General features: G+C 40.5%; 1 protein-coding gene across 2 annotated transcripts in view; it reads right to left on the bottom strand.

Annotated features, from left to right (window-relative positions):
* ABTB3 (ankyrin repeat and BTB domain containing 3) overlaps positions 1–13,501 on the bottom strand; it is a 195,651-nt gene that overhangs the window by 46,954 nt on the left and 135,196 nt on the right. For both annotated transcript variants that reach the window (XM_077266487.1, XM_077266486.1), the window contains one exon: positions 2,180–2,332. In XM_077266487.1, coding sequence (XP_077122602.1) covers positions 2,180–2,332 — 153 coding nt within the window. The remainder of the gene's footprint in view (positions 1–2,179; positions 2,333–13,501) is intronic.

The raw sequence follows: 13,501 nt of genomic DNA, 5'->3' as shown, positions 1-13,501 counted from the left end.
TGTAATGTATTCATGTATTTCCAGGAGGAATAACAGAGGAACAGCACAATGTAATATGTAATGTGTTCATGTATTTCCAGGGGGAATAACAGAGGAACAGCACAATGTAACATGTAATGTGTTCATGTATTTCCAGGGGGAATAACAGAGGAACAGCACAATGTAACATGTAATGTGTTCATGTATTTCCAGGAGGAATAACAGACGAACAGCACAATGTAATATGTAATGTACTCATGTATTTCCAGGGGGAATAACAGAGGAACAGCACAATGTAATATGTAATGTGTTCATGTATTTCCAGGAGGAATAACAGAGGAACAGCACAATGTAATATGTCATGTATTCATGTATTTCCAGGGGGAATAACAGAGGAACAGCACAATGTAATATGTAATATATTCATGTATTTCCAGGGGGAATAGCAGAGGAACAGCACAATGTAATATATTCATGTATTTCCAGGGGGAATAACAGAGGAACAGCACAATGTAATATGTCATGTATTCATGTATTTCCAGGAGGAATAACAGGAACAGCACAATGTAATATGTAATGTATTCATGTATTTCCAGGTGGAATAACAGAGGAACAGCACAATGTAATATGTAATGTATTCATGTATTTCCAGGAGGAACAACAGAGGAACAGCACAATGTAATATGTCATGTATTCATGTATTTCCAGGGGGAATAACAGAGGAACAGCACAATGTAATATGTAATGTGTTCATGTATTTCCAGGGGGAATAACAGAGGAACAGCACAATGTAATATGTAATATATTCATGTGTTTCCAGGGGGAATAACAGAGGAACAGCACAATGTAATATGTCATGTATTCATGTATTTCCAGGGGGAATAACAGAGGAACAGCACAATGTAATATGTCATGTGTTCATGTATATCCAGGAGGAATAACAGAGGAACAGCACAATGTAATATTTAATGTGTTCATTTATTTCCAGGGGGAATAACAGAGGAACAGCACAATGTAATATGTAATATATTCATGTATTTCCAGGAGGAACAACAGAGGAACAGCACAATGTAATATGTAATATATTCATGTGTTTCCAGGGGGAATAACAGAGGAACAGCACAATGTAATATGTAATGTGGTCATGTATTTCCAGGGGGAATAACAGAGGAACAGCACAAAATGTAATATGTAATGTATTCATGTATTTCCAGGAGGAATAACAGAGGAACAGCACAATGTAATATGTAATATATTCATGTGTTTCCAGGGGGAATAACAGAGGAACAGCACAATGTAATATGTAATGTGTTCATGTATTTCCAGGAGGAATAACAGAGGAACAGCACAATGTAATATGTAATGTGTTCATGTATTTCCAGGGGGAATAACAGAGGAATAGCACAATGTAATATGTAATGTATTCATGTATTTCCAGGGGGAATAACAGAGGAACAGCACAATGTAATATGTAATGTATTCATGTATTTCCAGGAGGAATAACAGAGGAATGACACAATGTAACAATCTAAGAGAAGATGCTCTTGAATCAGAATGCCCAGCGGTAATGGTAACACCTAGTTATTAATTTATGCATGGATTTCCAGGAGGAGCAGCAGAGGAATGACAAAATGCAAAGTTCTAAGAGAAGCTGTTATATGTATGTTATAGACGTATTTTTCCCTACGTCTGATTAATGCTGTGCCCCCACACTCCGCGTATCTACATCCATCTTCCGTCTATTGGGCTTTTCCCTCCGGCGCCCCCACTTACGGACGGCCCCATTATTATCCCGGCACGTACGGCACAGCCGCACATACACATAACGGGCCGGCCGGGGCTGCATGCACCATGTGGATGATTCATTATAACCAAAGGCTTCTACGTGCTTCAGCTCTGACGATGGAGGTTTCTTCTTTTATTAATGTCAAGTACCAGGCACTGCGGTAAAGCTCACCCCTCGGAGGTTGTGGTGGGCCCTTTTGATGACCCCCATATAAATAAGAGGCAGCCATAAACTACTGACATCCTGCAAATCTTTTTGCTGATCTATACTCAGAGCTAATTCACACAACCGTATTTTTTTGCGCAACACCCGTGGATCATGTCACAGGACCTACGGTAAAGCCCGAAACCTGCAGCAAAATAATACAACCGTTATACATTTGTTTCAGTTTGCGATTTGTATGGGAGCACTTACTTTAGCTGCCGCGGTTCGCAGTCCACCCCTGGAAGCAGAAGACGGGCGGCCTGTCGCACATCATCGCTGTCTACGGAGAAGCTGCGGCGGTATCCCGCATGAGCTACAGCAACGCGGATCCATTCCATTAAAGGCGGGAGCATCAGGAACGGCCTGTAAGGAGAAAAAGAAAAAAGACATCAGGCCGGTCAGCGTTGCATTCCTGATTTTATTCCCATCACTAAATCCTTCTTCAGATGTGATAAGGAAATTGATCGCAGCTGGCGCCCCTCTTGCGGTTGGCGGCGTTCCCACTCTGCATTGCATCCTGGGACATTTACAGCTGACAAGATGCCTGATGACCTGTGCACAGTGTGTGCCGTTTTCTCAGAAGTGTAACTCAATGCACATGTTCTATAGGCGCCGCATTGTGGCTCATGCTATATGATATTAATGCAGATCAACTTGGATTTTCGTTAATCCCCTCCTGAAAATCGGCTGCCGCGTGTGATGATGTCACGACTTAATTCAATGCAGATTCGCCGTATCATCTTCATACATGTTGCTGTATACATGTCACCAGATCAAAAGTGACCTGATTTACACTCTTATCTCATTCTCGTAGCTCCCCTGAGTTTACTGGTTTTTGTTTTTTCTAAATCCGCCATACGGTTCCAGAGATATGGACCTTTTTATCTAGAGATCATCTGTATGGTCGTCACCAGGGGGCGTGGCATATAGGATCCTCTGGGGCGTGTCTTTAGGCTCCTCTGCACTTAAGCCCCCTTTTGAAAAATAAAAAGGCCCATATCTCTGGAACTGTATGGCGGATTTAAAAAAAAACAAAAACAAAATACTCGGGAGAATGGTGGGAGAAGAATAATAGCAAAAAATTGTCACTTTGGATCTTGTCAGAGGTCACCATTAAATAATATTTTCCTTTAGTCTTAGGGCTGAGCTGCAATTTAAAGAGTAACTAAACTTTTTTTTTATAATTTAACTATTTTCCAGGCATTGCAAAATTACACCTTTTCTAAGTATACTTCAATACTTTATTTTGCCTCCTTCTCTACCAGCTGCAATATTGATTCAGTGCCTAGTTTCCTGCTCCTTTAGAAGCTGATTTCAGCTACTACTTGGCAATATCAATCTCTGTACACTATTTACAAGCAGGCAAGGTATAGTACTTTCCCTGTCCGAGCCTCTTTATGCTTCCAACCCCCCATAGGGACAATAGAATTCTTGTACTTGAACACAGTGTACAGATCTTGCCGATCAGCAGTCAAAAGCAGCTTCTAAAAGAGCACAAAGTGAGTTTTGAAGCAGCACTATGAAAAATGGTAGCCAAATAAGGAAGTTTAGCCACCCTTTAAGACTACAACACCACACCAGTACATCGCAATTACATAGATTGATATATAGGTTTGTGGATAAGAATTCAGTTTAACTTGCGTTTTATTCATTTAAATCCCTACTCCATTTATGCTCAGGAGTCCAGTGGGCGGTCCTAGTAAATAAATTACAAAAGAATACTAATTAGGACCACCCATTTGACTCCACAAGCATATATAAGGGTGTTGTGTACGGCTGATCCATACTGGGAGCATGAGTATAAAAACCGCCTTAAAGAGGACATGTCAGCAGATAAAAACGGTGCCAGTTTTGTCCTTAATTTTATTTTCACTGCTTCCCTGAGTATTCTGCATTTTTTTCTTAAACCCATCATACAGTTCAAGATATATTAACCTATTCATTTAAAGATCATTTTTATGGTCTTTACAAGAGAAAGCAGCACACAGGATCCTCAGGGGCGTGTCTTTAGAATGCTTTGCATAATTACCCTGTGAGCCACGCCTCTTTAGAAAAGACCCAAAAAATTAGCGCTAGATTTAAAAAAAGCCCATATCTCGGCAACCATATGTTGGATTTTTAAAAAACAAAGGCCGACATACTCAGGGGAGGACCGGGAATAAAATAAAAGCAAAAACTAGCAACTTTTGATCTGTTTCTTGACAAAGACAGGTATCATCACAGATCCTGGAACTCTCGACGATCTACTGTTAATACTGGAAGTTTTCTTGAGCCCTATAAAAAAAAAATTAAAATACCTTCATTCACTGACAGCAAGAGAGTTAGGAATACAAATTATATTAGAAAGATATATAACTTTTTATTCCGCACTAATCTAGGAGAATCTCTTAAGATCTATGAACTTTTCTTATGAATTAACCACTAAACATTTATTACAACCTTGTCCTTCATTACCGGCGAGAAGTAGAGACACTGATTGAATTACTCCGGTCAATACTAAACCGCTCTATAGTGCTTAATCCGCCATCACTTTATTTCCCTGCCCAGAAAACCAATGTTCTCTCCATCACTGATGTATATTTCAGATCACTTAACGACACCTTCAAGGCAACCTTGCTGAAATATTCAGGAGCCACATATATATTACACGGACAAGCAGATCATATAATGGGCGGCCTGGGTGAGCAGGAAAATCTCACCAGGACATAAATGACATTTCAAGAGGGACAAAGACGCAGTGAGAAATGGATTGAGGGGCGTCTAAAGCTTCAAATAATTGTAGACACCTGCGGAATGGTTATTTATTAAGATTCCAGCCCAGGAGGATTCATCTCAGTCCCAGTATTTTGATGGCCCTGAAATTTGTCATTACCTCTAACAGAGCGAGCAACAGTGCACCCATAACAGAGCGAGCCACAGTGCACCATAACAGAGAGAGCCACTGTACACCCATAACAGAGAGAGCCACAGTGCACCCATAATAGAAGCGATCCACAGTGCACCCATCACAGAGCGAGCCACAGTGCACCCATAACAGAGCGAGCCACAGTGCACCCGTAATAGAGCGAGCCACAGTGCACCCATAACAGAGCGATCCACAGTGCACCCATAATAGAGCGATCCAGTGTACCCATCACAGAGCGAGCCATAATGCACCCATAACAGAGCGAGCCACAGTGCACCCATAACAGAGCGAGCCACAGTGCACCCATAACAGAGCGAGCCACAGTGCACCCATAACAGAGCGAGCCACAGTGCACCCATAACAGAGCGAGCCACAGTGCACCCATCACAGAGAGAGCCACAGTGCACCCATAACAGAGAGAGCCACAGTGCACCCATAACAGAGGGAGCCACAGTGCACCCATAACAGAGAGAGCCACAGTGCACCCATCACAGAGCGAGCCACAGTGCACCCATAACAGAGCAAGCCACAGTGCACCCATCACAGAGAGTCACTACACAGGCAGGACATGGTTTAGCCATTTAGATCCAACTAAATCAGTACTGAACCATCTAAGTCAGCTCAGTTAGAGAGTGGTCCAAGTGTCAAACTAGAAGAACGGAATGACCAGCTCTCTAAAGTTATGAAGGTAATATATAAAGCTGTACCACGGGATGGATAACCAAGAAATACTACATGGTCATTTATATTGTTGTATCAGGACCTATACAGTCATACCTCTGGATAAAAAAGTCCAGACAGTTTTATCAACTCTTAAATGTAAACCTGTAAGGATGTATAGATCATAGAACACTAAAAATGATACCTGTTTTGCAGTAATCCGATGTGCAAGAGCTGAGAAATCAAGCTTTTAATCCATGTCATAAGTGGAAGTGTATTGGGGGCGGGTTGAAGCACTCATAGTTTATTGACACGCCCCTAATGCACTTCTAGGCTGTGATGATGCAGCTTTTATTCTTCATTATGCCAGACGTATTTTTCTGTAGGTCAGGAGACATAGGTCATTGTTCATATGAGCCTGAATGTTGACTCTTAAATTGATGTTTTTTTGCAGTTTATTGTGCTGCTGTCCTTTGAGAACAGGGACACAGGGTCATTGAACAATTGATGTTTGCTAATATGTTGATTACACATTGTATCAGTCCATGCAGCTTGTTGACCTGCAAACAATGAAGGATAAACTATGCAGATTGATTGAATACTTGAACAATGAGATGACCTCATTCCACCTTACCTATAACCTGTGGATGATGGCCTGGAGGATAGATGTGGGTATAAAAAGGACCGCGATCCTTCTGCAGAGAACTCTACATGACAGTAGAGCTCATTTTCTCAGCTTTGTCACTTTAGATTACTACAAGACAGGTATAATTTTTCTTGTTTTTCTTCAACTTATACATCCATAATTGTACTAGTTTTCGTCCTAACAGCCTCCCCTTAAATCTCAGTTCTCCCAGACTGACTGACCGTATTGTTAGAAATTAAAGAACATGAAGAGTCCATGTCAGTGATACAGATGATCGTAGGACACAGGTTTAATAATACAATGGTGACATTAAAATATAAAAGACACTTTATCGTTAGCTGTGTCAGATCCCGCTTGCCAACAGCGGCCGTACCGCGGAGAATGTGGCTTTGTCACAAGGACGGAAAACACCTACTTCAACTCAAGTAGCTATTCACACACCGTATCTCTCAGCCATTCACTCTTTATCTCTGAGGTTTGGGACCCTGACAAGAGCGGCACTGCTAAATAAACGGGAGTGACATGGATATATAACGAGCACAAAGACGATTTTCAGGATTGGCGCTGCAGGTTCCTGTCGTTGCTCTTGCTGATGTCATTTTTGGCCAAGTCTACACTGATGGTCCTATCAATCCACATACTGAACTGACACTAGGCAGGATTGGCCTGATGATCAGATACTTATCTGCAAATCATTGGCAGATTGGGCATATTTTATGGTGCCCAGTAACATGGTCAGAAGTATAGAAGGAACAAGGTAGAGAAGAAGACCAGCAACATGGCTTGATACAATCAAGATAACGGCGGAGAAGACCCTGGTGGACCTATCTAGGCTTACAGAAGATCAATCTTCCTACAGATCATTCATCCATCAAGTCGCCATGGCTCGAGATCGAGCTGAAAGCCGTTAAATAATAATAAATATACTTTTATCAGCTGGACAAGGGGGTCACGAAAAGCTGAAACTAGATGTGCATGCCCAGTCATCATGACTGCGACTTTTTCAAACCTCACCAGATGATGATTGGATCGTTCATACAAACAACCCAATGGATGATCAAATTTGGCCAGATCTTCCCAAAATTGACCGTGTTTGCAATTCTATGGACAGGTTTAGTGACATCTGATGTCAAGTTGGGGCTAAACGACGAGTTTGGCCACGAAGTCAAAGATCACTCTATGCTTCCGAAAATGCAAGTGAACGGGGTTGCATTGCAACCCTCAAGGTACTCCGATGAGTAAGGTGCAAAAAGTCCAAGCGGTTACAACTTTTTCATGACTGCTCTTTGATCACAGCGCCATTGAGCAACAACCTATGCTAAAGCCACCAAGTAGACCAAACCTTAAGCTGGGTGAAAACCTTGTGTATGTACAGTATATTGGCTCAATCCACCGATTTCTATGGAGCGGCCCCAAATGCAGATGTCAAGGAAGATAAGGATTGAGTAGTTGCAAAAGTCCTTTTGTTCTCGGAGAGACAAAGATTGAGCAGTTGCAAAGTCCCTTTGTTCTCTAAATTGGGGCCAAAGGTTTGTTTCATCCGGCCATACAAATTAGATGGCAGTCGGTTGAACGTTCGGCAGACCGCCACCTCTTCCAGAAGAGCGGTCGAGTGCAAGGACTTTGACCTATTAGTTGGGACACACATTGGGCATGAAGGAACCTGAAGACCTACCTCTAAGGATTGAGTAGTTGCAAAGTCCTTTTGTTCTCTAAACTGGGACCAAAGGTTTGTTTCTTCCGGCCATACAAATTAGGTGGCAGTCGGCTGAATAGTCGGCAGACCACCACCTCTTCCAGAAGAGCGGTCGAGTGCAAGGACTTTGACCTATTAGTTGGGACACACATTGGGCATGAAGGAACCTGAAGACCTACCTCTAAGGATTGAGTAGTTGCAAAGTCCTTTTGTTCTCTAAACTGGGACCAAAGGTTTGTTTCATCCGGCCATACAAATTAGGTGGCAGTCGGCTGAACGTTTGGCAGTCCGCCACCTCTTCCAGATGAGCGCTCGAGTACAAGGACTTTGACCTATGAGTTTGGACACACATTGGGCATAAAGGACACTCAAGATCGATGACTCTACATATACAAATATTTGTCTAACATGTCCATATTTTTTTAGGCATAAAATGGAGAAATAGGGACATAACGGAGAGTGGATTTCTGAAAATGAGAGATGTTATCAGTGTTGGCAAGAAAGGAACGTAATAAAAGGTGCCAAGTGCCTCGTAGTGGAGAACTCTGTGAAGTGATTATTATTTTCTTTTTAATCTTAGCTTTTTTTATGCATTGTTATATATTTTGGCAGGCTAGGACAAGAAAACTATAGTGAAAAATTACACCTATTTTTGTTCCGTTTTTTTCTTTTTTTGGTGCTAGCCCATTTTGATCTCATTGGGAAAAAATGCCATAAAAAAACAAAGTGCATTTTTTTCCTCCGCTTTTTTCCCGCTGCGTTTTTTTATGTTGAAAATCTGCTGAGTTTAACTGTTCAAGCAAATTTAGATGTGATTTCATAAAAACCCATGCCTACTGTACTTTTATGTGAATTTTTCAGTGCATTTTTTTCCTCTATAGGCTTCTATGGGTAACCTGAAAACATTTACATTAAAAATGCATATTAAATTCGCTTCAAATTTGCACCAAAAAAGCATCGTATAAAAGAAAAAAAACACAGCAAAAATGCAATAATAATAATAATTATTATTATTATTAATAATTATAATTAGATAAGACAGTCATTGAGTATTTTTTGCAGAAAAAAAGCATTATCATTATGTGTGAACACGGCCTGAAAGAATTGACAAGATTTTTTTTTTTTTTAAATAAGAAGTAAAAAAGAAACAAAATAAATATAAAACTCCCTACAAATAAAAAAAGGATAAAAATCCATAAATGGAAAATAAATAAATGCAAAAAAATTTAGAAATCCAATTAATTTTTCTGTTACTATAAAAACGCTATAAGAAAAAAATGCTACGTGTGAACAAGCCCTAGACTGCTTAAAAAAATTAAATTCTAAGTAAATTTTCTTCAAACTATGTTACAAATCTGTCCCAAATATTCCCCACCTCCGCAGTGACGGGCTGGATGCTGCATGGTAACTTCTGCCACACTACATAGCACAATATAAATCCGTCTGGGCACGTCTCCAAAATATTTTTTTTTATTTTCTCTTGCGTTGACTTGCATCTGTGCACATTTTACAGAGTAACCCGAACAAATCTCAGCACTTTCCAAAATAAACCACAGATTTAAGAGGAATGGAAAAAAAAAGAGAGCGCTTACTGCATACCCAACCACATCCCACAGTGACTTCTCCCAAGAATTCTAAGAAGTCAAGAAACATGGGATTTAATGAAAAAAGAAAAAAAAAAAAGAAATACTAATTACAGAAAGTCCAAACAAAAACAAGGGCGGTGTCTATTACAACCAATCAAATTGCAGCTTTTCTAAGGCAGGATGGGAAAGCTCTGACTTGATTGGTTCCCGTGGACAACTATCTCATTCTTCTTTGCACAACTTTTTTCTTAATTTCTCCAAAAAATATTCTATCAAGACAAAAATTCTATTATATTTTCTGGCAAAATGATATGTATAATATGTATATTTATATAATATATTTATTTGTGCAGAAATCAGACGAAGTAAGAACACCGTACTGTATGTAGGGCAAGAGGGAAGACTGGCCGAGATCACTGACACAGTGGGACCCATCTGGGGCGTCCAGCACACATAACTATCGGCAGGCATTGGACGCTTATAAAGTTACACCCTGTGATAGAGCGGGAGCCATGGACTATGGGGGGAATCAGGGGTCATTATTACTATAAGGGGGGAATCAGGGGTCATTATTACTATATGGGGGAATCAGGGGTCATTATTACTATATGGGGGAATCAGGGGTCATTGATACTATATGGGGGAATCAGGGGTCATTATTACTATAAGGGGGGAATCAGGGGTCATTATTACTATATGGGGGAATCAGGGGACATTATTACTATATGGGGGGGAATCAGGGGTCATTGATACTATATAGGAGAAATCAGGGGACATTATTACTATATGGGGGAATCAGGGGTCATTGATACTATATAGGAGAAATCAGGGGACATTATTACTATATGGGGGAATCGGGGACATTATTACTATATGGGGGGAATCAGGGGTCATTATTTCTATATGAGGGAATCAGGGGTCATTATTACTATACTAGATTGTGGCCCGATTCTAACGCATCGGGTATTCTAGAATATGCATGTCCCCGTAGTATATGGACAATGATTATTCCAGAATTCGCGGCAGACTGTGCCCGTCGCTGATTGGTCAAGGCAACCTTTAAGACATCATCATCGCCATGGCAACCATTATGACATCTACGTTGATACTGCCCGTCGCTGATTGGTCGAGGCCGCAAGGCCTCGACCAATCAGAGACGCGGGATTTCCAGGACAGACAGACAGACAGACAGACAGACAGACAGACAGACGGAAAAACCCTTAGACAATTATATATATAGATGTGGGAATCAGGGGTCATTGATACTATATAGGGGAATCAGGGGACATTATTACTATATGAGGGGCAATCAGGGGACATTATTACTATATGGGGGAATCAAGGGACATTATTACTATATGAGAGGAATCGGGTCATTATTACTATATGAGGGGCAATCAGGGGACATTATTACTATATGGGGGAATCAGGGGACAATATTACTATATGGGGGGAATCAGGGGTCATTATTACTATATGAGGGGAAATCAGGGGACAATATTACTATATGGGGAAATCAGGGGACAATATTACTATATGGGGAAATCAGGGGACATTATTACTATATGGGAGGGGAATCAGGGGACATTATTACTGTATGGGAGGGGAATCAGGGGACATTATTACTGTATGAGGGGCATTAGAGGACATTACTGCTATTTTGGGGGAACCAGGGTTCATTATTACTATATGGGAGAATCTGGGGACATTGTTACCATATTCAGGGAAACCAAGGGCCACTCTTACTATTTGAGGGGGAATCAGATGACATTATTGCTATATGGGGGGAATTAGAGGATGTTATTACTATATAGTGGGGAATCAGGGGACAATATTACTATATGGGGAAATCAGGGGTCATTATTACTATATGGGGGGAATTAGAGGACGTTATTACTATATTGGGGGGAATCGGGACAATATTACTATATGGAGGAATCAGGAGACATTATTACTATATGGGGAAATCAGGGGTCATTATTACAATATTGGGGGAATCTGGGGACATTATTACTATATTGGGGGAATCAGGGGTAATTATTACTATATTGGGGGAATCTGGGGACATTGTTACCATATTCGGGGGAATCAAGGGACACTTACTATTTGAGGGGGAATCAGATGACATTATTACTATATGGGGGGAATTAGAGGACGTTATTATTATATGAGGGGGAATCAGATGACATTATTACTATATGGGGGGAATTAGAGGACGTTATTACTATATGAGGGGGAATCAGAGGACATTATTACTATATGGGGAGAATCAGGGGTCATTATTACTATATGAGGGGGAATCAGGGGACATTATTACTATATGGGGGGAATCAAGGGTCATTATTACTATATGAGGGGGAATCAGAGGACATTATTACTATATGGGGGGAATCAAGGGTCATTATTACTATATGAGGGGGAATCGGGAGTCATTACTATATGTAAGGGATCAGTGGGCATTATAACTATATGTGGGGGCACTAAAGGAGCACTATTACTATTTGCGGAACTTGGGGCAATCTTACTGTTGGTGAGGCACTTGAGGCATTATTGTAAAGGACAAGTTCACGTTGCATAATAAATTGTTAAGGTGACACTCAGGGGACATTAATTCTTTTTAGGGGAACTCAGGAAAATATTACATATTAAGTAGGCATTAAGGGTCATTATTACATTATAGGAACACACAGGATATTATATCCATCGTAGGGGGCATTATTACTTTCTATGGGCACAAATACAGAGCACCATTATTTTCTAGGACGCTCAGAAATGTAGCAATATTTTTAGAGAGCATAAAGGTTGGCATTATTACTATGTGAGGCACTAAGAGGAGCACCCCCCCCCCCCCCCCAGCAAATCCTGCAAAAGGGTCAAATAGGATAACAATTGGGTAAATCAGGTGAGGACTGTGCTGAAGATGTGAGAAATCACATGTGTTTGAATTGTAAACTCTGAAGACAAGTAATGGCTGGAAGAAGTTGTCTTGACGGTCTGGGCTAGATGGAAAAGAAAGGAAGAATGAATGACTCCAACAGAAGGAACATCACCTGTAAGTCACTGTATATAACTGTACTGTAATCTACCGTATTATATGGTCTGCAGGACTGGAACCTACCTCTATGTGGGCACTATATATCAGTAATACTGGTCTTGGTCTTTGTATAGTGTATTTTATCTAGTTACTGCTCTATCATCTGGTGAGGTGTAATAAGGGAGAACATCTTTAGTTGTAAACTTGATTATCCAGGTTAGGGGCCCACTCATATGCGTTTTGTTCCCCCCTGTGCTGTACCCCTAGCTACACCTCTGATACTGTGGAAAATAAGCTAAAAAAATGTAATAGCTACAGACACTAGATTCAATATCAAGATGGAGAAGGAGATGGAAGAATCCTATTTTTTTTTTTACGAAATTCATCAGTAATAGCGGAAGTGAGGAGGAAAGATCAAGAGGATTAGTGCGGCACTAGAGAAGCCTTGTTGTAATCATACATAAGAGGAGGTTATGACAAAGAACAAAACATGCAAGAGAACTTGGTTAGCACGAAATCAGAATCTGATAGGAAATAATTGAAAGAAATGGCATCAGGGCTTATTGAGGTATCTCTGAATTTGGCATGTTAAAACTTCATAGAGTCCATATGAAAAAATGAAGTGTTTTTCCAAAACCAAATTCATCCACATCATACTCCATACACCAGCTGGATACATTTCGGCAAAGGAAAAGGTGGGGGGAATGTAATGCGTCTCCTAGTTTTTGTGACACTGTCTTGGCGGCTCCAAAATCCCAGCAGAGCTCTATTTTGATGTCCTATTATCATATAGCGACACAGTACCACCTAAAAAAATACACGTCCCTTTAAGATGAGATGGATACGTTGTAAGTCACATTAACAAGAAAAAGTTTGAAACTGGAGAGAATAACATCATTAGAAGCAGATTTTCGTGTTTCTGTTTGTTTTATTTTTTTTCCTTCAGCCATCTGTGAATTTTCACAAGCAGCTTTCATCATGTGTTTTACATCACAGACATGAGTT

The sequence above is a fragment of the Ranitomeya variabilis genome, chromosome 5, assembly GCF_051348905.1.
Source record: "Ranitomeya variabilis isolate aRanVar5 chromosome 5, aRanVar5.hap1, whole genome shotgun sequence".
Classification (NCBI taxonomy): Eukaryota; Metazoa; Chordata; class Amphibia; order Anura; family Dendrobatidae; genus Ranitomeya; species Ranitomeya variabilis.
Note: the sequence above shows the minus strand (reverse complement) of the source record. Positions and strands in the feature narration are given on the sequence as shown.